Source organism: Anarhichas minor, unplaced genomic scaffold, assembly GCF_050575085.1.
Source record: "Anarhichas minor isolate MPS153535 unplaced genomic scaffold, ASM5057508v1 ptg000011l, whole genome shotgun sequence".
Taxonomy (NCBI): domain Eukaryota; kingdom Metazoa; phylum Chordata; class Actinopteri; order Perciformes; family Anarhichadidae; genus Anarhichas; species Anarhichas minor.
In genome coordinates, this window is record NW_027466457.1 from 9,486,001 (window position 1) to 9,513,375 (window position 27,375).

Here is a 27,375-nt window from a genome sequence, read left to right on the forward strand (position 1 = left end):
TGTAATTGCTTTGCTATGGCTAGTGCAAAATCAGACAAACTGGAGCTAAAACAATGTTATGTTTGGGAGCCAGGCCCGCTTTAGAGAGGCAGAACACATGAGTGTAAATTCAGTGTGGTTTTTATAAATCTGACCTTAAGGGGCCCAATGAACCAGTCTGGCTGAGGCACAGCCACAACAATTATTCTGTTTCAAAGTGTGAGGCGCTGGCAGGAAAGAACAAACACGTCATTGTGGGATTCACTCAGTCACAATATACAGTTAATTAATGTGCGAGGTAGAGTGTGAAAGGTGATAAATTGAATTATATTGTCTGGCATAGTTTGACCTAATTGCTCACCAGAGACCTTTGCAACATGTTTTACATTTAAACTTTTAGACTCCACATTTGTGCGTGTGTGCGTGTGTGTGTGTGTGTGTGTGTGTGTGTGTGTGTGGATGTATACGCACATTGCCAGAAAAGGAACATGAGTCTGAACTGACTCAGCTGCTGGAGAATTCCAACTTCTGCTTCGTGTTTTTCCCTCCCTTGACTTTTATTCCATTCAGAGCACTTTCTTTCCATTCCAGCCTCTAGCCGTTCTGTCAGGAACTCACACAGATTCCAAACTTTTTATGATGAACACAATGACTTTTGTAAATTGTCATAATAATTTTGATTTATTTGGTTGGGTTTAAAAAAGAACAGTTTGCTATTGTATGTCGCACAGCAAAAATGAGGTGATGTATTGGACTCCACAGGCCGGGGGCCAGTATGGAAAGAATTGTCACATGTGGTCTGATTTGTATTGCTCCCTTAATGGCAAAATGTTTCCCATCACATCATTATCCATTCAAACACTAAGACAGTACAAGTATTCATTCTTAATGTCTCCAGATATTTTATAATTACGATGATGAGGAAAAGGCACTTAAAGGAAGGAGAGAGCTTTGGAAATAGACAGGAGAGGGAAATGGATGGGCGACAATGCCAACATGGGGCGAACAAAGTGTTTGAGATTAAGGGAATGAGTGTGAGTGGTGAGTGAGAGGAGAAAATTGGGGAAAGTGCGAACGAAAAATGGCAAAGAGGGACCAATGAAAGGGAGACAGTATGTGATATGAGGAGGGGGAAGGAGGGAGAGAAGATGAGAAGATGGCGTTCCATCTCTGACGAAGTCGCTGATTGGTGTTGCCGTGCCAATGCTGAGCTGCTGAGAAACTGGTCATTGATGGATGGCTCGTTTGCCGGGTGATGTTTATTTTGTCGTTAATTTGCATATTTGTATGTATTTGCGGGCGGTTGGCTTCTGCTAGCAAGGATCAGTCCCCATCTCAATATGATGGATCTGGCTGTCTGACAAAATGGACAGCTTAGTGACGGGGACATCCAGCCGACACTCCGTCCCCATGACGGATGGGCTCATGCTAACACACAGCACGATTAGAGATGAAATCCTGCTGCACCTTGACCTGTGGAGGAGGGGCCAGAGAGGGCGCCGCCAGAAGTGTAATCACACCATACACATATTTAACAGGACTCCTGCAGAAATAGAAACATATGGAAATACAACACACAATCACGAATGATCTTTCCTTCTCATCGTGCACAATTATGCATTCAAATCCTGATATCCACACACTCATCCATCTCAAGGCTGAAGGTCGGCTGTCTGTGCCCCGCTGCCACTGAGCCAGACTGAATGTCAGTGAGAATGTCAGACTACGAGAGATGGCAGCTCATCATGTCAGTATTTACAGAGACACACTCACAGGTGTGATTCCTGCTGAACAAAGCCTTGCTTTGGAAGCAACAACAGTCCCGGGGGAGCACAAGTGTGCTTCCGCATACCTCTTCTATCAATGGCATGGGGAGAAAAACTGAGATGGAGATACTGTGTAGGGAGAGATGGAGGATAAAGAGGAATGATATAGAGAAAAGGGTGGTGCTAGGAGGAGGGAAGGGGTTCCCATGGGGAGAGAAGCTGTCAGTCCCTCGGAGACTTCAAACGCACTGAAGCCCTGTGATCAACCTGCTCCCTGGCTCGTTGCTGACAGCTCCCTGACTGCGCCGCTTAGACTCCTTCATGCACGCACACACATACACACATATACACACGCATACACACACATGCTACCATAAGAGCTCTCACACCCGCTGATTTATCCACTCATTCCACAACACATTCAAATTCCATTGACATACACGCAATCATGCCGATTCTCTCATGTAAGATGCACTTCCGTGACACATTTGCTCTGACATCCAACCTTGTAATAACCTTGGACACTCCCAAAGTTTCCCCTCTTGCAACTCTGCCAAGGACATTGCACTGTCCCAAACTGTTGCTCCGGATCTGTGGGCTGAACAGAGGCAAGGTGGTGCTGGCGGTGATGATGTTGATAATGATGATGATGACTTATCTAAGCCATTACTCCTTCTCTGCTCAGAGCTAAAGGCACCCACAGGCAGATCCCTCCTGATGATGAATTCATTAGTGCAAAAGATGAAATGAGTTGTCGTGGGCAGGGTTATGGATGGGAGGTGATTTGTGTTCTCTGCGGCACGGTGTTGGATCAGGCTCGAGATCGGCTGGGTCGGCTCGCTGTAAATCTCGCTGCTTTGCTGGCACAGGGCTTTCCCACCCTTCACGCCCAGACTGAGCCTCTGTTCTGTCCCTCACACTGTCCGGCAAGTCCTCCTGCTGCTAACAGGTGGCTAAGCATTTGGGTGCTCTCAGAGTCCAGAGGAATGCTCGGGTGATTATGCATCACAAGTTATGTAGCTTCTTTCCACGCACAAAGCCTCTTGAGATGCGAAAAGCAACCGCAATTTGAAAATAATTCAAACAGAATACAACATAATCCATTATTCATTTACGGTGAACCCACAGCAGACTCTGGACTAGTGCATAGTGCACATCCCAACTGTGCAGGTCTTGTGTCTCAGGTGTGATGGTACAGTAGACCTTCTGGAGCACTGCTGCTGGGAATTACTGGTTAACTAAGTGCCCGCTAGCTCTCTTGGAAAACATAGTCCCTTCTTTGAACTCCCACGGCTTCACTAGGTGTGCTTACATTTGTATGTGGTATTCAGTATGTGTGTCTATGCTCATGCATATGTGCATCTATTTGTGTCGGTGAGTGAAGGTGTGTGTGTGTGTGTGTGTGTGTGTGTGTGTGTGTGTTTATATTTGCTTTCTGTGGGAGCTCACATGTATTTTGATGTACATGCTGAGCATTTGAGTGCTTTTTCCTTTCTTCGCTGTATTTGCTGCATCCACATGTACTGTATATGGTAAAAAAGGTCCAGGGTGACCAAGAGAGTAGAAAAAGGGGAAGGCAGGAGCTGGACTGACTGATAGAGATTTCAAAGTGTTGTGTGAGATGTTGGCCAGTTTTTTTTTTTTTTTAAATATCATTTTATTTTTTTATCCTGCAGGAGAGAGCAGCAGGCGTAGGCTGTTCCTCCCATGTGTGGTCTCTCTTGAGCAGAGCAATGTTATTTTCTGCCATGCAGAGAGGTTGGTTACATGCCAGAGAGAAGGAGAGAGGAGAGAGAAATAAAGATAGAATAAAGACAGAGGGAGCTTAGACTAGAAGACTGCTCAGTTTGACACATTTCTGTGAACACTAGTGGGTTTGCATCATTTCAACAAAGAGGCAAGCTGACTTTGAAACGTATCTTTGTTGTGTTGTGACATAAAACTCCTTATACTCTATACCTCCACATGCACCTTGCAAGTGTGTGGGCATCTGTGGGTTTCGTGTGCAAACTGCAAGAAAGTGATTTTACAAAGCCTTCTCCACAAAGTGCATACCATCCAGGCTGCACTCTGAGGTCTATTCATTTTTAAAGTTCCCTTGCAGAGAGAGTATTAGAAAAAGTGGAAGTGCTCTCTCTGACTCTGTGAGATGAGGAAGCTTAGTGGTTCCACCCTGTAGGGCCCTGCCTGGATCTGGCCCTACACCCTCTAAAAGCCTCAGAGAAGAACAGAAATGCTCCACCGCCTCGCCCATTTTTTACATTACATACATGTTATCTGTGAACAACTCACCCAGATCCAATCTGACCCATATTTTGGCTGCAAAAATAGTTGGTGACCTTCTCAGTGTTTCGCCCTCCTTACGAGAGCCAGGCTGTTGCCGTGATTAGTTCACTGCCTCCCAGCACTCCTCTGTCAGACCAGGCTCAGCTCCAGCCTCCTCCATAAACACATCTAGGTACACACACATACTACACACACACACACACACACACATGCACTTGCTGCGCATGCACCATGCCTAGCTTCCCCAGGCTTTCCACTGGCTCCTCACCTGTCGCCCCAGGTCTCTATCTCTCAGACTCAACATGTGTGTCAGGACAGAGCCTGCGAGACCCCGGCCTTACCAGTTTGTTTGTTTACTGCATTGACGGGTGGGGAGCAGGGACGTGGGTGCAAGAAATTAGCACAAGTCAAATCAGATTAATTAATCCCCAGCTCAAACTATTAGCCGAGGAGTCGTGTTGAATTAAAAATCAAATTAGCCCTGGCGCCTGCCGTTAAAGCTGTGGTGTGTGCCTGCCAAGCTACAATGACACACACCCACAGGAGCCAGCCGCTCATGGGCTTCACTGATGGATGGACGTATGGACGTATGGACGTATGGATGGATGGATGGATGGATGGAGGGGATGAAGAAGAAATGGGTGCTGGAGGACTGGAGGTGTGGGGGAAGGGGAGTTTGGTGACTTTGCCACCCAGTGTGGTAAGCATATCCAGGGGCACGGAGCTGGCTGTCCTCCACTGGGTGCTGCTCCACAGTCCTCACACCGCTAGCACTCACTCGAGTTAGGCCTTTCAGCAACATTTCACCCTGATGGTTTACATAACGCACACACACATCTTGAGCCTGGGACTGAACCCAGTTTTATACAGGCCCCTGTTTGTCAGCTTGGCTCTATCAGAAACATAAACAAAAATACAATTTTTACACAACTTTGGTCTCATTTCCGCAGTTTTGGCCATCGGTACTATGAGTGATCACAACATTGTGCTCACCAAATTGATTGTTGATTTCTGAGACACCATCAGTGAAAATAAATCCACCCTAGTCAAAAACTAGAAAAGTCTGATGATCAAATACGTTTTAAACATACCCCCAGATCAGTCAAGTAATGCATTGTTGTGGTATTCTCACCAATTACTCAATGAAGGCCAACACAATGAAATCCAGACACAATTCGTAACAAACTGGAATTTTCCTTTTAACTGTCGCAATGTATTGTGAGCATACATGTATACATGCATTTGGGTATACTGTATGTGTGTTTGCGAGTATATGTGAGTGTGCCTTTGAGATGGATTACAGGGCTGTGCAGAGACGTAGAAGTCTCATTTATCATACAGGGGTGGGGCTTCAAAACACACAACACTTGTTTGATTCAGAACAACATTCATTTCAATTATGACACATTAGTTCAGGGGGGTATATCATGCTCCAGTAGTGCTCCTGTATTCCATTCATCATTTACGCTTGTATGGCTTGTAGCTCTTGATCATTGAAAGGAAGCCGTACACCGCCTCAAGCAATGAACTAAATGTTCGTTTTCTTCATACTTTTATTATTTTTATTATTCAGTTATTGGTTTTGATAGATGCAATAATGTATAGGACACATAACAGAAGAATAAGCAATTATTAAATGTGAAGGGTATTTAATAATTGTTCACGTATTACCATATGTTGATGTGTACAGTGCGGTTTCTCTTTCAGCGAGTTATAGCTATAGTGGCAGCTCTTACAATAAGCCTTGGCTTTGTGTGTTGTGTGGGTGTGTTTGTGTGTGTGGCCTTGCCTTCAGAAGGTTATGGATTAATGGATGGTGGATGCTGTGAGATACAATGGAAGCCTAAATGAAAGAGCAGTTGTTCTGTAAATGTATGCATGTGGTCAAAAATTGGTCTGGTGCTGAGAGCCAGGGCATGTATTCCAACGTTTTATCTATACACAAATGGCTTCTTTCACAGAACATTCAATTGAGCGTACTGTGCGCACATGGAAAAACATAATAATGTAAACATGTACATATACACAGTAAGTCTCTCATATACACGCTTGTGCATGCTCACCTACACACACACACACACACGGCTCAACAGACCTCCAGGTGTCCTTTACTGCCGGTTAAACTCTCCTTCATTCATATGGCAAAACCTCTCCCCCACACATTTTCCCACAGAGTCTCTTACCCCATTTCCCCCCTGGCCACAGGCATCTTTCACCACCCATATTAACACACAGCTTCCTTCTGGCAACGCTGTGCCGGACCCCTGCCATCACCCCAACGCTGCCAACCCGTCTCCATGGTATCGTGATTGGCAGATGCTGAGATGGATGCTCGTTTGAGCCAGTATACAGATCAGAGTCAGGTTGTCATGCGCCGTGAGACCCTGCAGTGGCCCAGCTGACCAGCTGAGGATGGTGTTGAGAAGAGGCGGTGAATGCAACACAACAGGCGCACACAAACGCACACACACGTAGCATGGGATCATTCAGCAGCACAAAGCGTATGGGGTCCCTACTCAGGCTGTCAGTACTGTTGTGATGTATCATTTATGTCGCCATTGTGCGGCCTTTTCTTGAAACATGTTGACAGAGGCATTATTTTGGCTTTTGACAGATTCCCATACATTCACAGGCTTTTAATAACGCATGTTAATGCTCCAGTAGGTTTATGACAGGTGTTAAGAATTACCAAATGAAATATGAGCCTAAAATGTGCCTGCTCTCCAAATGATCTGGGCTGGTATACATTGGATTTCTAAGTCTGAGTAAGTGGGAGAATGATCACTGCTTATAAGGCCATTATCTGTCTATCTGAGTGTGAACATAGTAAAGACACACATGCACACCACAGGCAAAGATGTGCATCATAAGCATTAATCTGTGCTCTTTAAATGAGACGCACGTTTCTGTGTTTAATCAAAAAGTATATAGTGAGCAGTGACAAATATAAATATATCCTCATTTGCTTTCAGCACATTACGCTACTTCATAGGGATTTATTTCATTAACGCTCCGGGCAAACTGCTATGCATACACATGCATTTTAATATTCTGTTTGTGGTTGCTCATGTATATGTGTGTGCAGGGTCACGAAAGTGCATTTGTGCTGGTTTGTGCTTTAGCAATGAAGTGGAATTTATTGAACATGAATTCATTAACAACAGTTGGACCAGTTTATTAGAACTTTTGGTAGAAAAAATGCAACAATCATCCAGATTCCTTTTAACCTTTAGGACTGAAGTGCATTATCCTACTGCCTACCTGTCAATCACAACTCTCGCATGAAAAACATGTTTGTCCTGAATGTATCTTAGAAACCATTGAACAGGAATGAATACAGTCGAATCACAGACACACACAGATCAGTCAAACTAATAGTTTTCTGTTGCTCTTCAAGCCAGACATTGCTGAAGGACAATTGGGGAATGAGGGACAAATCCAGTAGCTGTTTGTTAGACCAGATGTCAAATGGTGTGTATAACTCTCGTAAATGTGCATATCAATTTGAATGGTGCCTCTCGGATCCTCGCAACTCTGCCACCAAACCTAACTATCAGCTCTAATGCCAGTTAGACCGGCTCCTGCTGGTCCTGCAGTGTGAAGTCGCTGCCAGGCTGAGCCACCGATTGCCCATCTGCTCCATCGGGGGAGAATTCTCACTCCATCTATTTGACTTGTTTTGAGCTTGGCTGTGGAAAATCTCATTAGCTTTGCAAAGTGAGATATAAAGACAGATTAAAAAAAAAAATGTTGTGTTCAAACAGAGAGATGTTAAAGAGGACACAGACAGATGTGAATTGAAGTGTTTACATATTTAAAAGAAGAAAAACCAGACGGAGGGGGAAAAATGGGGAGAAGTCTTTGTTACTAGACACATGGGTGGACTGAATATGAATACATGAGAGGCGACAACTTCCCACTTCCTTTTTATGGGGCGCTTTAAAAACTCTCTACAATTACCAGCAGAGATTGATGTCAGGTTGAAAGCCCTACAACCAACAGATGACCCTTAAAATCCTGACACACCCATTTCCTGTGTATCTGAGTGAGTTTTGTGTGTGGAGTGTGTGTGTGTGTGTGTGTGTGTGTGTGGGGGGGGGGGGGGGTTGTATTTATGAAACATGCTCTGCCCAGTCACACCGTGGGAGTTAGCAGGTCATCTTCCATTGCCATTAATCACTGTCGACAGCTCATAAGTGCCCAATCTGCATGTGAAAGACCTGCATGTATTTGCATGTGTGGATGTGTGGTTGCAACAGTCCTCCAAGACCCCCCCCCCCCCCCCCCCCCCCCTCCCCCTGTGGCAGCTTATTGAATCAGAAGTGGCCTCTGCTGATACTTATCTAACATGCAGCACGGTGGCATTTGTACTGCAGCTACAACTTCTGTCATTGTCAGCTCATTAGGTAAGTTCTGCATGCGGCTGATTGTTTGCTAACGAGTCCCAATGTGGAGAACAAACCATCACAGTTGATGAAGCACAAAATGTGCCCGCTGAAGTTAAACGTTTCTTTCATTTTGTGGAAAGAGGTTAAACGCCAAAATGTAGCAAGTTCTTCCTATGGATCACCTAGTTACTGTGTGTTTTAACAGACGAATAAATGAATTAACAGTTTTTTTAAGTTGGCGTGACCCCAGTGAATAAGGACACAGGAAGGGCTTTGTTATATATTTTGATTTCACAATGACGAAAGAGCATGTCTTTTTATTTCTCTGGACAGAACCAGGAATGTTAGAGTTGTCTTATTCTTTCTGCCCAGGTTCACTACAGCTTGTTGCTTCACTGGAACATTTGGGATTTGGATCTCGTTGAATAATAGTGATATTTTTTTCTCTCTCTCTCTCTCTCTCCACACCCGGACATGAAAGGGAATAGTTTCGTTATTTGCATTTTTACGCCTGAGTGTATTTTTCAAGTGGGAATAGAAATTCTGTGAGCGGTGTCGATTCCCAGCGCTGCTGTGTCCTGGAGTGCATCAGTCTGCCTTTTCATCTTCACCCTAGTCTAACTGCTCTCTGCTTCTCTTTAGCCATATCCTCAGTTCCTCCCTCTCTCTACCTCTCCCACTGTCTGCTGCTTTTTTCTTTTCTTCTCCTAATTTTCTCACAGTGCTATGCACATCTTTCTTGTTTCAAACATTGAATTCTGTGTTTGGTTTCACTTCATCCAGCATTAGTTCATTTTCCTATTCAAGTTGCTCGTGGTGAATTAATTAATGTTGTATTACAAGTGTTTCATCATTGTAAATGAAAAAAACACTCCTGTCCAACACTTACGGTGTTGTTGGTGCCCTGCCCACCTTTCTCTTTTACTCAATGATGAGAGACAGCGCTGAAGTCCTTTTAAATGAGTTGAACTGCCCACAGCCTGTTTACTGTCTCACGTCTGCTATATCCCCTCTGCTCATTCTCCTGCTCAACTCCATCACCACGCTCTCTTTCTGTTTGTCCTCGCAGCTTTCCAGATAGTGTTTCCATTGTCACGAGAGCTAAGCTTGTATTATGCACATCTGCGGTGATTCTCAGATTGCACCATGGCAATTTGGTGAGAAGGATTCACAGTGCTTCTCCTTCTCTTCTTCTGCCACAAAATTGGACATTTAGTGCCAAATCTGTTGTGTTGAGATCCTTGGTTGCGACAGTAAATGGGTGGCACGTAACAGCCAGGAAATTGTTCTGGAAATGGCACTTTTTTGTGTCAGAGGGGCTTAAAGAAAGAGAAAGAAGTATGCGTATGTCAACGCATGCTAGCCTGACTGCTATGTACCAACAGCACAGAAGCAATTTCTGCTTTCCTGTCTGTCGGCGGTGAAGATAGGGTGCTGAGGAGATCTTTCCCAGGCAAACAACATTGCAATAACCCAAGACGGTGATGTGAGTTTGTGCGTGTTTGTCTGTGTGAGTATGTATGTGTTTGCTTAAGAGTAAATCGTGGTCATTACACGGAGAGGTTGTAGCCGAGAGGTGATTGGAGAACAGCAGTACTATTAGCGGGTGATTACATCTCGGTCTGTTGTTACACACCGGCAGCTCCTTAGCAATGTAAAAAGCTGCTCTGCTCGACACCTCGTAAATCTGACACACGAGGCCCACACGCTGCATGCACTCAAACATAATGATACAATACGTTTGTTTGTCATGTGAAACCTTTTAAATCATGTAGCTTTGATGATTATTCAGTTTGAACTCTAGTTAAAGAGTTTCATGCGTCTCACCATGATGAGAACAAGAAAACCTTTGCAAAGCCCACAGGGTAAACAAATAAATGCATGGTGCTCAATTTAAAAACAAGCTTGTTTTTCGTGTAGTTTTTGGTCCGACAGCAATGATAAGTTGGTTTGTTTGTCCCGTGGCACACACGTACACACATCAACATAAATTTCATGCAACGGTACAAACGAGCACACACGCAAATACACACAAGCAGCTGGCAGAGTTTAACAGAAACATTTATGGTGCTGTCGACATTGTGTGTATTTATGGATGCAATCTGTACGGTCAAATTCATTACTGTCAGAAAATGGGCGGAATTATTTATCTTTAAATAATTAGTTTTGAACCGCACGCACGCACACACAATCTTTACATATTGATTTGCACATTGATTCAGGGGATATTAAAGCTCCGATGTTATTAATCATTGCTGATTAGGTTTTCAGTGAGCTGAGTTATGATTGAGGAGAGGAGAGTATTGTGTTCGCAGGTTGTATAGAGCAGAGGCCAGCCACCAGAGCGCTGCAGCTCAGAGCACATCTTCATGCACAGATGGGACGTCGCATACATTTTTAAACCGGCTGAATGTGTTTGCTCTGTGAGCACTGGACCACACTGTGTTGACTTAGTGTTTTAAAATGATTACAAATGCTCAGATTGCTGTCTGGGATGCACACATGTTTTTGCAAATTCATAGTTTCGCTGTGTTTTCATTTGCGATAGTTACAGCTCAGTTTGGACGCCTCTTTGCCAACACCACGCTGCTGTTTAGCTACAGTAAATTATTTAAATGTTCTGTGTGTCTGCGCAGTGATTGTGAGTCTGGCGGCGTCCTGCCCTTGCCCTCTGTGATATGAAGAAAAGATTATGTGACATGATGTCATTCCGTCGGTGCAATCATAGCCGGACACAGACCGTCATCAAGAAGAGCACCGCTATGTAGTATCGGCTCACGGGGAGGGAGAGAAGAAAGAGAGGGTCAAGAAAAAAAGAACTAATGAAAGGAGAGCAGGAGAGAGGGAAGAAGAGCAAAGTAGAAACGATGGATGAGAAGTGAGCGTCAGGCAGGAAGCAATGAAGGAGGAAAGGAAAACTATGATGCCGGTGGAGGGAAACACATATCAGTAGAATGACACGAGATCAAACGAGTGAGGGAAGAAATGAGAAAAAAAACAAAAGGGAGGAAGACATCAAGACATATACAGATATCAATACTCCTATATCATGCAGCTCCATGTGGCTCTCTCTTACTCTATCTGAATCGATTGGCTCGTCACTTTATGCATTAGGTTCAGACTTATGCTGATTTGTCTATAAGAGGTGTTACTTTATGATGTTTTTCGTGCTCTGTGTCTTAACTAATATTATTGCAGTATTTTAATTGCATACAAGCTGTTTTACTTTGCCGCAAATCACCTTTCACAGAATACCATTTTTTATTTTTAATACGACTTTCATTTCATCACCAACACGAACAGACTTACTTGAGAGACTTTTGGTAATCCATCACAGGGAACATCATTATTGTGTTTTCATTTTGTGAAAGTATTGCTGAGTGTGCAGTAATGTAGTGGAGTGCGGGTACATTTAAATCTGCTGATTGGAAACCGATGACAGTTGGCAACCAAAAAGAAGAGACCATGAATTAAATATAAGACTTTCCACCACATCCATGTTTTATTAATTGTTTGTACTATGATTAATGACTCTATAACACACAATTAAACAAATGGAAACGAGCTGCTACTTCAAGAAAAACTAAAATAATGTGAAATGTATCTAATAATAAATGTGATAATAAAAATATTTAGTACATTACATTCATCCCCTTCACAAACATTTTAAATGTGCGCCAGGTAACTTTCCCTGTCCCTCTCAATTAATCTATTTGGTCTTCTTCTCCTCCCTCCTCCAGGTGTGATGCCAGAGCGCCAGTTTGGTGGAACCCAGTTTGTTTGCAGTGTGGTCGCTTCACATGTTAGCCACCAGCCCTCCACCAGCTTCAGCTTTGTCTGGATCGCCCCGCCACCTGGCACTGGCTGTGTCAACTTTCTGTAAGTCATGTGTGAGTGTGTATGTGTATAAGAGAATGGCTAAGGGAGAATAACACAGATGAGTAGTTGAGATGCAGGCTAGGACCTTAACAGCTGTCCCGTGTCTAACTCAGACATGGAAGTCGTTAACTGTTATGAAAATATCCGTTAATGTTGTGTGGCCGCATATTGACCCAGTACGCCTGAGTGAGGTTTATCAGCTGACATCATGGGCGTTGTTTTCTCTGTCAGAGCCACGGAAAGAATGTGAAAAGGCCATCCTCTCAGACAAAGCATGCATAATGACTGGAAAGAGGTTAAACCGGGGACAGAGATAGCGTGTGTGATAGTACTACCTTTCTTGACATGGCGTGTGTGTGTTTACCCTGCTGATAATTAAGGGAAATATCCCCATCCTCTCATTCAATGGGCTTGGTTCCTCATCTCATTGGAAAATGTGTGAGTGGTTGAACAGATCCACCCAGTCCCCGAGGATGGGTGTGATACAGACACACACACACACTCACTTGATAGAAAAACTCTGGTTCACATGATGCTCTTCTTCTGTGGCATTACACACAGGCATTAGTTAGGAGCAATGCCTTCTTTTAGGGTCTTAAAGGAGCAGTGTGTAGGATTTAGTGGCATCTAGAGGTCAAGTTGCAGATTGCATCAAACTAAATACCCCCCCCCGCTCACTCCTCCCTTTCCAAGCGTGTTGAAGAACCATGGTGGCCTAAAGGTAACGTGGAAACGGGAAAGGCTCTCGCTAGAGTCGGTGCTTGGTTTGTCCATTCTGGGCTACTGTAGAAACATGGCGGTGCAACATGACAGACTCCTTAAAGAGGACCCGCTCCTATGTAGCTCGTTCTAAGGTTACAAAAACACAACAATTCTTAGTTTCAGGTGATTGTGCATTAATGAAAACATATATATATAGTTATAAATATTATATTCCATTCCGGCCAATAAATCCCCCTAAATCATACACACTGTTCCTTTGATTTGGATCTTTAGCCCACTTCAACAAACGTTTGGGCAGACACCGGTGGCTCAGGGATAGTGCAGAGGTTAATAAGCTTTCTATCTGTCTGTTTGTGCACACGGTATGCCTGATTTATGCTTAACGCATCTGCAAGTGTCATTTTTCTGGGGTGGGAACCATCCTGTAGACATGAGTTTTCGATACACTGCCCCCTACAGTTTGGGAGAATATTTGATTGCCACGAGGAGAAACCCCACACAAAGTATAAAAGCCCCAAACGTTTCCTCCTTACAATTCCACAGCAGCTAATGTCAAAGTGCGACCATCCGAGAGAAAAGCATAAGTGATTGACTTGCTGTATTCACCTGAAGCTTGCATGTTGTTTGATGGGCCCAAGTTGGAAAAGATCGAGCTTCACACATTTGAGAACAGCCTTGGTCTTTCCCTTTTTTCATTTTCATTCCCCCTTCGGTGTTTTCGTGCTGTTCATCATTTTCTCCGTCTCTATCTGTTGGAAACATCCTCTAACTGTCTTTCCCTCTAGTTCTCTTTGCTGGTGATTTACAGCCTCAAGCTGATAATTAGTCAAAATGCAATTAGCAGCTGTTGCTGGAGAAGTGTAGAGGAAAAGGGAGGACTCCAGTAACTCTGCCCATGCAAAGTCACAGCAGCACATGACAAAACTCTTTGAGAAATTCCCCCACATACATAGTATTTAAGTATAAGTGTGTTTTTAATCATATAATTGTAATGCTTGGATAGTCAAATCAAACTGCAAACTAATCCCTTATTTATTCTTTTTTTTTAAATTACCAGTCATCCTCTTTCAATATTTGAAAGACGTTGCAAATTGCACATCAATGTTTCATAAAAAAAACACAACTAAATGAAACATTTTGGCAGTACTCATAAAAATCCCTCAATGAATTTCTGGAGGGACACGATAGACTATCAGACAAAGACTTTTATGGACAGACTGACGGAAAGGGTTTCAGCCGGGGAATTTGTTGAAGTGGAGCTGCCATTTACACAATATCCACACACCCAAACAGATTTACTGGCTTTTTTTGTCTGCCAGCAAACACATTTACTGTTGAGCGTGTGTCAGCTTACGAGGATTGTGTGTTTCCTCGGTATTTGTGTGCCGTCCATGCGTGTGCTGTGTGTTTGCGTGCGAGTGTAAACCACGGAGCAGCAGTGTGCCAGTGCTGATGACAGTGTGGCTGGCAGGGGGCCGCGACTGTATGACAATAGGGGCCCCTGCGGCTGACCTTATCAAAGTCAGCCAGTCACACTCCAGCTGGCGGGAGACTGCTCCTTTCAAACACACCCAAACACACTTACTGCACCCTGTTCCAGTTCACAGCTCCCGTCTCCACCAGTAGGGTTCAGTGACCTGACACTGGGAGGAATTCAACAGGAGAGGCCCTTGTGACCAAAGCCAGGGCCACGTTGGGTGCTTTATTGTTTTTTTCCAGCGCTGACATGTCAGTATTATTCCTCTTGAGGTCGACATGTGATCAAACAACTTTCAATTTTGTTCCCTGTCATATTTTCTTCTTCCAATCACTTTAAAAGGTATTAAAAATATCGGTGCAAGTCAAAGGACATTCGTCTTGACCATACAAAATGTAAATAATGCAATGTCCTGCCCTTGCCCGTAGTATTCCTGCCCTGATTGATACACGGACCATTTTCCACAGGCAGTGTCCATGAGTGTTTGAATTAAAGGCACAGACATCCTATGTCCTTCACAGGGCTGGAGCTGGTCCGCCACTGCATTAATATAGGGCCTGTGAGCAGTTTTATGGGCGATATTGTGGGAGTGTTCCTGGTAACAGATCACTGGCGGGACGGTGATGGAGTGCAGTGGCGTTGGCATCCAGAAGAACTCATTTTCTGGGCAGCTGTAAATTGCCACCTAAAGAGAAGGGGAGGCCTTGGAAGAGAGGAGGAGAGGAAGTAAAGGAACAGGGAGGACACACACACACACACACACACACACACACATACACATACATAAGTAAACACCAACAAAACAATTCAAACTCAAACTCAAGCGATCAACAGAAAATGAATCAGCAACAATTTAGAAATTGATTGTATCATTCCTGTTTGCCGAGCAAAATGCCAACAAACGTCTGCTGGTTCCATCTTCTTAAATACACGAACAAGCTGTTTCTCTGTTTCATATCACTGTTAACTGAAGATGTTAGTTGTTGTTCAACAACATTGAACAACATGAACATGTTGCCTTTAGATCGGAGATTGTAATGAGCTAATTCATTTATATTTTCTGACATTTTACAAACTTAACAATGAATTAAATGATTAATTAAAGAAAAATAGCCAATGAATTAATCTGTAATAAAAGTGATCATTAGTTGCAGCCCTAATGTGATACACTCTCAGAAGTTAAACCTGCAGCTGTCACAGTGAAGCTGTGGGCCAGGATCAAACCTTTTCTTACATACAACATTTTAAAACACTAACTCAGGCTTTAATGATTGCATAAAACACAGTTGTGCCCCACTTTTTATTCTTCTTGCTCAGACAGACGGTGCACGCCACTACACAATCTACTGAATGCTTTGCTGCACTTAGCAGAGGTGAGAATGGTTAATAGCTTCCTCTAGCGAATGCACAGATACACTGGTGTGTCTCGTCCTTTCTTTGCCTTTATTCTGCTTCACTTACAGCCCCAAGGCAGTCAGCGTAGTGTGTGTGTGCGGGTGTGCATGTGTCCATGGGATTTTATTTGTTACAACAGCTACCTTCAGAGAAACATATTCAACAACTCTTAGCACTGTGCAAAGGTCTTGCTTGTGGATGGGTGCTATCTGGGTGTATTTGCATACACACATTCATGTGTGTGTGTGTGTGTGTGTGTGTGTGTGTGTGTGTGTGTGTGTGTGTGTGTGTGTGTGTGTGTGTGTGTGTGTGTGTGTGTGTGTGTGTGTGTGTGTGTGTGTGTGTGTGTGTGTGTGTGTGTGTGTGTGTGTGTGTGTGTGTGTGATGTGTGTGTGTGTGATGTGTTTTTGAGCTCTAGTGTTTTGTACTGTCCCCCTGTGAGACTAAGAAAGTTGCCTGGTTGGAGATTGCTTTAATTAATGTGATTCTCCTTCCCAAAATGTTCCCCTGAGGAGATGTATGTCTGCGTATCTAATGGCACACTGTTCCTTTATGTCATTGCATGCCATGCTTTTGTGTGTTTATGTGCATTTGTTTGCAAATACTTATTTACTACTACTATTACTATTTGTTCTTTTTCTACATCTCTGCTACCTGTGGTTCCTGTGTGGGGTCCTAGACAGTTTGAAGCCACTTGTTGGAGCAATTAGGAGGAGAAATCCAAATAGAGTGAGGAAGAGGAGGTTGGCACTCAAACACTCTCTTGTCTTGTTAGCTGTAATTAAAAAGGAATGGTTCCTGTGCTGTAATTATGCCGACTGTTGTTGTGTTGTTGATACTGCCATCTGTTCAAAGTAGGCAGGTCTGTGTGAGCATGACGTTTGTGAGATGCACGCTACGGTATTGCATAGTACGGGGCTTCCTACAGTCCACTGCTGCATGTGAACACGGCCCGGTTTGGCTGCTTTTGCACAGAGCGCATCGCTCTTAGTCAACTTGACTCCGTGTGCGTCAACAACTCGTAGCAGGCAGCCGTCATCCATGCTGCTAAGAAGTCACAGCCCACCAACTAGAGATCATTCAGGGCCATGAGAACAGTTCATATTTATACTCTCACGATAGCTTCAGGTGTATGTGTCCTTTTTGGAAACATGACAATTCAATCATAGATAAAGTGATCAATTAAACTTGGACCTTTGACCTTTGCATTTCATGACAATAATGTGTCCTTATGCTCATGCAGTCTGGTGATTCTGACAGACAGCTTGTTATATTAATCAGAGGTGAAAGGTCAGAGTTCAGACATCAGGCTGACAGATGACCTATCTCACCCGGCGCCTCAATTCTCCTAGTATTAGTCTTCTCCATTGATTTCCTATTTTTCAAGTCAATCTTCTGTTCCGTTTCAACATAAAACCGCTGGTTAATGAGCTCCCCTCATCATTAAAGCGCCACAGTAGCCTGTGGCTGTGGGACAGATTCACTGGAGACGTTGGGCCAGGGAACATGAATGATTGGTTCAAGGTGATCGCATTTTGGCATTGTAGATATAGAAATATGAGGTAGAAATGTGAAGCATGACAGAGCACATAAATCCAGTCCACTTTTTTTTCTCCACAAACCGACCAGAGCTGCAAATATGACACGGCCCACCCATATAATTCCAATTTTCATATATCACACGTTCATATATATGACAGCAACTCTTATATCTCTCATATTCCCCCACCTTTTTAACTTCTCCTAAACTTTTAAAATGTTTCATTTTTTTTTTTCTTCAGAATTTAACAGTAAATCAAACTTTTAGAGGCAACCCCATGCGCTGCTCAACAGATCACAACACAGACTCCTGTTGCTGTTCACCCTGAAGGTCTCCGCATCCATGATATTGTTTTATTTCCCCAGGGACGGGCCATGACCCCTGTAATGAAATACATACACCTGTGTACACAGAGACACACGTGCACACACATGTACACACACATATATATATCCATATTACACATCAGTGCTCTGATCAATACTGCCACACATTGTCTCCATCACGTCTGCGCTGCACCACCATCGCGGACTCTCATCAGGAGGTCACCGTCCCACCTGCTGGGACGGTGACCTCCTTATCAATTTAAGATGAAATAGAGCGTGGAGATTGAAAAAGAAGGTGCTTGATTATGAATGCAGCAAAATGAACCGTGCTCGGGGGAGAGGGGGTCTTCTCCAGATGTATTCTTTGAGAAATTATTTGTTCACATTCTGCGCTGTTTGTTCCTGCAAATGTGCTTCAATGTGACTGATAAATTACAGACATGACTTGTTATAGGGATTCATCTCTCTGTTGTTGACTCTGTGTCAACACGGTAGATTATTCTCTTTCTCCCCCTCTTGTCCTCGTCTGACCCTCGCTGAGAAAGTGAGGAAGGGAGACAAAGGTTTTTAAGAGGCTGATTTTCTCAGATATACATTTTTGTAGTCGTGGTTGAGGGCTAAATTAACAGAAAATTAACAGCTTTCCTTCCTCACATATTTACTCCTAACTGCTGTTGTTTTCCTAATCCCCCTAATTATTACTAACTAACAGTAGTCAAGGTCAATTGCTCTTCTCCTGGCTGTATACTGAGCAGTAGCTGCGCTTCTTCTGGCTGTATTTGGAGCTCTCTAATAACTCTCTATGACCCTGTGCTAACAAGCAGGTAATTTGCCAAACAACTCCCAAATCCCTCCTCTGTGGAGCTTCATTAAATTAGCATGTTCTCCAAGAGCCCTTTTCAATTAATTCATTTAGGGTCAGAGGGAGGGGGGGGGGTGGGGAACAGAGTAATGTGATTCCAAGAAGCCAGCCACGCCTTTTCAGACCCTGATTGGTGTGAAAATATCGAGGCTAGGAAATCAAGAAACTTCTTTACATTTCATCGAAGCTCCTCAGTGATTTTCTTAAGCAGTGGATTCTTCCCTCTGACTCTCATTGTCCTGTCTTCACTTCTCCATCTTCCTGCCGCTCCATTCTTTTACCCGTTGTCCTTGATTGCTGTGCCATAACCACAGCTGGTCCTCAATGTGGAAGATAAATCAACCAATTAGGGTGTATTATTTTAAGGGCTAGATCCAAATGCACCAAATCAGTGCTGGCTACTGGATCTGCACCCCATTGAAGCTCCTCATATTAATCATGATTACCAACAAGCCCAGTGAGCTGGGAGGGAAAATTGGCTTTTAATTGGGATTTGAGGAGACCGGGATGGGAGAGAGTCGTCTAACGAGGGGAAAAGAGCTAGGCGCAACGCGTGTGTTCTCCGAACCTCAGATGAAGTGGTGTGTGTGGAGCGAGAAAATTATATTTGTCACCTCCCTTTGCATAAAATCAGTGAAAAAAGGTTTGTCCGTGTGGTCAGTATTCAGTGCATGTTTGTGTCTTTGAGATAGCAGTCTCTATATTTATCTGCATGTATACTGCTCTAGGGTAAATCAACCATCCCCGCTGTCTGTTTGTGTGTGCGCGTGCATGTGTGCGTGTGTGTGTGTGTGTGGTTAGCAGGAAACTGTCAAGCTTGCTCCTGAGGGATACTTATGGCCGACAGCAACATGTAATCTAACATGGAAGACATGCTTGGTAATTACCCACTCCAGGGCCTTTTGGGAGCTCTTTGAGTGACAGCCTGTCCATCTGCATACATGTTAAAGCTCATATGTGGCTTGGAGTGTGTGTGTGTGTGTGTGTGTGTGTGTGTGTGTGTGTGTGTGTGTGTGTGTGTGTGTGTGTGTGTGTGTGTGTGTGTGTGTGTGTGTGTGTGTGTGTGTGTGTGTGTGTGTGTGAGAGAGTGTCCGTGTGGACTGGATCTCGTATGCCTCGCTATTTGACAGCAGATTGTGGACTTTGAAAGACAAGGCCATCTAACCCCCATCTCTATCTCCACTGACCAAATCCCCCCCCCCCCCTCCTCTCCCTTCCCCCTCAATTTATCCATATCTCTCACTCAATCCTCCTCCTCTTTTTCTTCATCTTCCTCAATCCCTCCCTCTTTCCCATCTCTCAGATTTGCTCCTCTAGACTAATGAGAGGGTAGAGGATGACACTTATTTTCACAAGATGAATGATCCCTCGTTTGATTCAGAGTATTGGAGAGAGGAGAAAATAGAAAAAAAAACACCAACACGTTAAGGGCCTTAATTGCTTTCCCCCCCCCCCCAAAGAAAGTCAAATTAACATTTAGATGTTCAATAAATGTTTCGTGTGTATCAGTGCTGTTCGTCATGTGAGTGCGTGAGGTTGTGTGTGAGTGTTTGTGCATGTGTGTGTGTGTGTGTGTGTGCGTGCGGCTCCCAGAGTGGAGGCGGTAATGAGAGACACGCTGAGGAGCCACTGGAGTGTGATGGCAGGACAGACGCTGGCGTCGCGCTACGATGATCACACACTCTCCAGCTCAGACTAAATGCCCTCTCCTGGCTACTGTTTTAACGACATACACGTTATTAAGTCACACGCAGTCAAACCACTCAAACACAAACACACACTTTCAAAGGAAAAGCATTCTTTCCCACTCAAATGATCTCTTCTGTCATTGTGTAGAAGATGCCTTTGTATTCATTGGAGGCAAAGAAAACAACATAATTAGAAACAGACAAGTGCTTCTGGTATTTTCAAAGGCACTTCTGCATAATTGCATTTTAAATAGACCTCTCTCAAAAATACAACACAGCTTTTACATTGTAGTGGTATTATAGTAACTAAGTACATTCACTGAAGTACTCTACTTATGTACAATTTTGAGGTACCTTTACTTTAACTGAGTATTCTTTTTATTCCACTACATTTATCGGACAGTTGCTTTTCGGATTTAGATTTTACCAACAAAACTTTTTATTTATCAAATTTGATACATTGTTACAGATTATATTACCCAACAGTCTATAAAATAAACTAGCTCCACCACAACCAGCTACAATATTCAAATGTTTTTATGCAGTGATATTAGTTATGCAATGGAATGCAGGACTTTTACTGGAGTCTCTGCGTCATTTGTTAAAGTTTACTGTCACAGATGTGTGTGTGTGTGTGTGTGTGTGTGTGTGTGTATTTAGTGTGTGAGAAACATGTGTGTTCGGTTTAAATGTGCTCTTTGACAGAGCCCCCTGTCCCCCGGCACTTAACAGAGTCTGTTTAGTGAACTAGAGCTGAGACTGTGTTTGGTAAATATTTAAAAGCCTTGTTCCTACATCCCCACCCGCTGTTCGTTACGCGCCATCTTTTATTCATAAATACCAAACTCAAATTAGTTTTCATCCAATTCTGAAATATGAGCGTAATTAAGTATGTTTTCTCCCCAGCGCTGCAAAGGCACAAGAGCTCTTTACTAATTGATGAGTGGCCTATTCATTATTCATGGTCTGGGATGAACGTGTAAATGCCTTGGCACCCATAAAAGGCCTGAGTCTGCGTGGTGGGCCGGGGTGGGGTGGAGTTGGGAGGCGCGAGGCAAAAGCCACATGAGACTGTAGAGAAGGAAAGAGGACTGAAGCAGCAGCAGGAGGAGGAGGAGGAGGAGAAAGTCTGCAAAATGGATGTGGGACTCAGTGACGTTGTGTATAAAGTTTAGCTCATTTTTAATCATCATCTTCTCGGTCCGTGTTGTAACATGAAATATATTGACCGGGTGTGGCACAGCAGCACACATACAACTGTCTGGATTGCTTCCATAGAGTTTGACGTACAGTGAATTTGAAATCACAATGAGGTTATTCAGAGCTCTATTTTATTGGTTTGACTTAGATAAAAGGAAATGTTGTGTAATGCCTCTGGATCCAGGGAATACCCTGAACCCTGGGACAACAGTGTGAGTCTCACAAGTGTGTCCTGGCAGAGACCAAGATTATTTCCACAAGTGCTCCTTAAAGGGACTTTCTCACTGGATGTGGGCGGCACTCATAGTTCTGTGTCAGTGTGTGTTTTAGCGTGAGCCTGCTCAGATTTACAAGCCACAGATGATGTTCATAATTAATAGCGAAGCCAAATTACAACATTAGAATTTTGTCAGGGAGCCAGACAGATGAGACAAGACTCCAACTGCTCTCCTCTCCTTTATGGACAACACTGCAAGCAGTCAGTGAGGAAACACGTCATGTCTGCTTTATGTCTTTGACCTCAAACCCACTCCAATTGTTTCCCTCTGTGTATTATGTGGGGAAAATGCAGGTTATACTGTCGGACTGTGTAATACTGATTTTACTAGCCATCTTATAACGTAGTGTTGTCTCCCCTTGCACAGAACTTCCCTCCATGGGGCCTCTACAAAACCAATTTTGCTGCTGCCACTGACTAGAAGGAGCTACAAGGGCTCTGGGCTGTAAAACTTTAATTTTTTTTTTTCCAATAACTCATTTCAAGGACTCTCTGAAAATTGCAGTTTATTCCATACTCTTTCCACCTCAATCTCCCCCCTGTGTCCGAGTTATGGGATTTTATTTTCATGTTCACACTTCAAACTATTACTATTATCCACTGTTTTTGACATTATAACAACTTATTATTACTATATTATTGCTGTTATTAGTATTATTAGTAGTGGTAGTAGTATTAGTATTAGTTGTTTATCATTATCATAGTTAGGAATGACAGTTCTGACTTGAGAGCAGCTTGGTTAGTGTCCATCTTTACTAGAATCGGCTATTGCAAATGAGAGTAGATCTCTTTCCACATGGCCACAGTACAGCAGAGCATGTCTCAGTGTCTGTGTAAAAGATACCACTGCACCTGCTATTTCACCCTCTCAGATTGTTAAAGATCTCTCCATTTTCAAATGAATAATTCATTTCATGGCCACCGGAAGGAAACTCATATTGCATTCCATACATTCAGCACGCGACGTACAGAGTGCAGTGCGGTAGTGCAGGGAAGTGATGATACTGGAAGACATTTGATAACCCACATTCTATTTGATACCATATGAGCACACACGAAATGATGTTGTTGTTGAGGAAATATCCCTGTCAATGCTTGGATAATAATAAATATAATAATAAAAACCAAATGATCTGGGATTGGCGAAAGGTTGGTCAATAACTTCAACTCAGATGTGGATGTTTTCATAAGGCTGACAACCTTCTTGTATAGTGCTGCTATATACAAATTACAATGTCCTGTTAGGGGAGGAGAACGCTTTTAAATAATGTTGTTGTTACCTATATGGATGGAATAAAATGACAGATCCGTTGGAGAGGGCTGCATGACGTGGTATCACAGTTAATCTTAATTTGAATCTTCATGTTGATGTGGCGCACTGATTAACAAGAAACTTTAAAAATGGCACTTCACCTGCATTGACAGATAAGCTTGTTTTTTCTTGTTGTTTGTTACCTCAAAGTCACATCATAATGAACCTCAGAAAATGTCCTCTTTTATGGAGGATGCCTTAACACATTTTGGTTTCGTGGGAAATGATGCCATCTGTGCTGGATTGATCTTCGTATGTTTAGAACAGACTAGTTAACATTCCCATAAGTGCTGTTTGTGTTAATGCTCTTTTTCTCCTTCTCTTTCTCTCTCTTGTTTCTCTCAGAGCCACAGCAACACACCGGGGACAGATCCTTTTCAAGGATGCTCTGGCCCAACAGCTCTGTGAGCAGGGAGGTGAGTAGCATCAGCAGGGAATCCATACAGTATACACCCCTCTTCCCCCTTTATGAAAGAAACATGTTCAGATACTGCACATGCAGGAAGATATTCATATGTGGATAGACATATATGTTGAAGCACACATGTGCACCGACATATATATATATATATACATACCGAACACCCTTCTCACCTCTCATTACTGTTCATCATATACGCACAGATTGTCAGAATATGAATGACACATTATGGTCGATATGCTGCTTCTTCTCCACAGTGGCATTGCTGCACTTCCTGGCTCTCTTTCTGCCTAATGATGCAGCCAGAGCCAGAGATATTTGGATGTCCTATATTGCCAGCTTAATTTCAGCTTATGCTAAACTCATCTTTTTACCTCTCTCTCTCTCTCTCTCTCTCTCTCTCTCTCTCTCTCTCTCTCTCTCTCTGCCGGAGATTTACGCTTTATGGCAGACACTTTCTGTGACAGCCTTAAGTAGCTATTGACAGACAGTGTAGTCCCACTCTGCATGCTGAGTGTGTATAATTGCTTGTTTACAGGAAAGAAGCCTCCACCTCACTCAAGAACTCCTCCTTGTAGATCAAGAGTGACTTTAATGCTGAAAGTGGAGAAGTACACCAACTGCTGCTGGGGTCTTTTCGCTAACTGTTTCAGGGGGAAAACAACAACATTTCAGCTTTAAGACATACTTAGTCTTCATTAGAAACAAAACAACTCTGTGGCGTGTCTCTGAGGACTCTTCATTTCAAGTATGTCCCTCAGCAGGTCATTGGAGACACGACCGATGACTGTAGCACATGGAAGGAAGAGAGTGCTCAACTTCATGGCCCAATGCCACTTAGAAAAGACGGCACACACAGAGCCCTCAGTCCGGCCTGGAAGAGCGACAGAGAGAGAGCGACATGGCTCTTCTCCTCTGTCTCCTTGCCCGAGAGCTCATCCTCTCACCACCACTGACACACTGCCCCAGTCTTCTCCCTCTGCAAATGAAATAGCTGTAGCCTGCAACAGTCACTTAGTTGTTCAGTGCCAAGGCCCTGCAGCATCACACTAACACACAACTACTCACAGCAGACAAGCTGGGCAACTGAGATTTAGACCTTACAAGGCCTCGGAGGTGGCAAGTTGTGAATGGGAGCAAACAGAGAAACCAATCTCCAGAGACAAAGTGCAGGTATGAGAGGTAGGACAGGTGGGAGAGACAGTGGTGACAGTGATCATGGAAACATGTGCATTCCTAAAACCTGCACTATTTTTGGTGAAAGTGCTTTTTCAAGTTTTTGCACCCTCATCTTTGTGTGAGCTACAAAGACACTTTAAACTAGATTATTTTATAGTCATGCAAGATTTAAAAAACAGGATTAAGGACTATTTGAACATTGAATATCCTGCTACTGAACTACACTGCTAATTCATCATTCGATGCTGTTTGTTGGTTATTTGTACTTTTATGCGTGAAACTTTTCTGCTGCTGTTTGGCCAGGTCGCCCGCAGAAAAGAGATTTTAATCTGAATGGGACTATCCTGGATAAATAAAGGTTAGATAGATAAAACTAAATTGAGCAAAAGCCGAGCAATAAAATATTAAACCAAAAATTATGGTAATGACAATTTCTGTCTAATTGGTGAAGGACAGATGGGAGGATAGAAGGACAAAGATAAAGAGATGAAAAGATATTGTATAATATAATATGTATATTATGAGAAAGTTAAAGGTCATAAATTGCAGGTGATTTGAGGGTTGGGGAGAGGATTGGGGTGATTAAACATCGTTAATAAAATAAAAGTGGGAAAAGAGTAGACGTGAGCGGGTGGCTGATCTTGTAGTCCTTTGACGGACAATAAGGCACTGCTCTTTCTGTTGCTGAACTACCCCAGGAAATCTGAATTACAAATGAGAAATGAACATGCCATGGGCAGCAGAAGACAAAGGTAGACAGAGGAGAGATGAGAGAAAGGAGTAAACAGAAATACGTCTGATTATTTCTGGTCTCTTCTTGTGAATTGTCCAAACAGAGACGAGCATCATTTTTCTCCACTCTACTCTAATTCACCGTAGTCAGTTCCTCTTCCTCTTTCCAAACCCAAACCTGCAACTTCAAAAGAGCTGTGCAGATAACAAAAGTCATGAAACTGGAATGTGTAGGGCTGTTGACATAAAAATGAAATTGTGGTGTGGTGCAGCCCAAACTGTATAACTCAGAAGATAATGCAGAAACCAACTCAGTAGAAACTGCCAAGGATGGAAAACTATACATAAACCATGTATATGATATGTATTAGTTCCCTCAGCAAAGTCAGACTTGCAGAGGCCTGTAGACTTCTCTCTACCGGCGGGATCAAATAGGCTACCGTCCCAAATTCAGCAGCAGAGTGGCAAAGAGAGTGCAAGCTGCTTTGAGCAAAGTTACTTCAAATCTAGGCATTAGCATTCAAAGTGGAATAAAAGATATACGGGGCCAGCTCAAGCCACTTCAGAAGTTCATATGCTTAAGACTCAAGCTTTGAAAAGCTGGAGAAATGAAAGCTATCTAAAGCAGGGTTATGATCCATGGAGGAGAGGGAGGGAAGGAGGAAAAGAGAAAGGAAGGGATGGAGAGAAACAGGGCAGGCTGCTCAAATAAGAAGGCAATCAGGGGTGATCAGCCAGGGTGAAGACTTTTAAGAACAAATGGGCACATTAGCCATGGAGATAGAAGTAGAAGGTGACATTGGAGTGTGAATTTGAGCTTAGCATGATAAAGAGATGGAGATATGAATTCTCATGTAAATAAGAGATTTAAGGATAAGGAAAGAAGAGGAGAAGTATAAGCCTTTAACTCACTGTGGTACGTCTGACATGCAGCACTTTGCCTCTCAGTAACAGAAAGCCTCCCTGAGTGTTAACAGAGACAGGTGTTTGTAGTAATGTTTCCACGCTGGTGCCCCTAAAAGCCTGCTGAGAAACAAGCAAAGGCTGGATGTGTTTGTGTGTGTGTGTGTGTGTGTGTGTGTGTGTAAGTGTAACTCTTTAGCGGTGTTGGGGGCTGCCTGGTCCCAGACACACTGCTCTAACAGCCCCTTTCTGCTGTGCTTGTTCTCTTCTTCACCCCATTCCTTCATTCAATGTTCAATTCATCCCTCCCAACTTCTCTCCCAGTTTGCTGTGATCGACACCCTATTACTTTATTCTACAACCAGCACGGAAAAATACCCATATTTTGTTCTTACTTGTTGATTCAAAAGACAAAACGAATGGTTGTCTGCCAAATACTGCTGCAACCAAATGAGATGCAGAGCACAACGGAGAAGTTCGTTGCACCAATCAGCACGTTGCCAAATTGTTTGGACAGGCTCCTAGAGATGCTTTAAAGCATGATGCGGCAAAATGCAAATTGCCGGCACACTTTTAAACGACTGCAAGTATAGGAACTGACAGGCAGGAGGATGAAACAGAAGTACATTTCTGCTCCTACTGAGCGACTATAAAAAGTCTTATTAAGTCCGTATGAGAGGAGTCGAGGTGGAGAATGAGGAGAGGTAGGGGTGGGCTACGAAAGGGTGCTCTGTGCTAGAGGGTGGAGGGTTGTGGTGGGTGTTCAACGGCGCTGCAGGCCGTCCATCAGCTCTATCTCCTGACAGCAGCCCCTGCTTTCTGCCCAGCATCGCCAGGTCCTCTCATTCCCAGTGAGGGAATAAATCAGGTCTTTATGGGCCTGGCCGAGTGCACTGCGCCCCAGATGGATTATTAAAGGGACATATAACTCAAAGAGGCCACTGCTCCCTGAGGGACGCCTGATCACAGCCCAACAGAGGAGCGGCGAGTGGCCTCCCCTCTTCCACCTCCTCGCCACCCACCCAGTCTGCCAGCCAGCCTG

The 27,375-nt window shown here is 43.5% G+C and overlaps 1 protein-coding gene across 1 annotated transcript in view; it reads left to right on the plus strand.

Moving 5' to 3' along the window:
• The window catches only part of reln (reelin), an 88,317-nt gene that overhangs the window by 22,273 nt on the left and 38,669 nt on the right, over positions 1–27,375 (plus strand). Inside the window, exons 3-4 of the mRNA XM_076089946.1 lie at positions 12,160–12,298; positions 23,444–23,514. Of these exons, the coding sequence (XP_075946061.1) occupies positions 12,160–12,298; positions 23,444–23,514 (210 nt within the window). The remainder of the gene's footprint in view (positions 1–12,159; positions 12,299–23,443; positions 23,515–27,375) is intronic.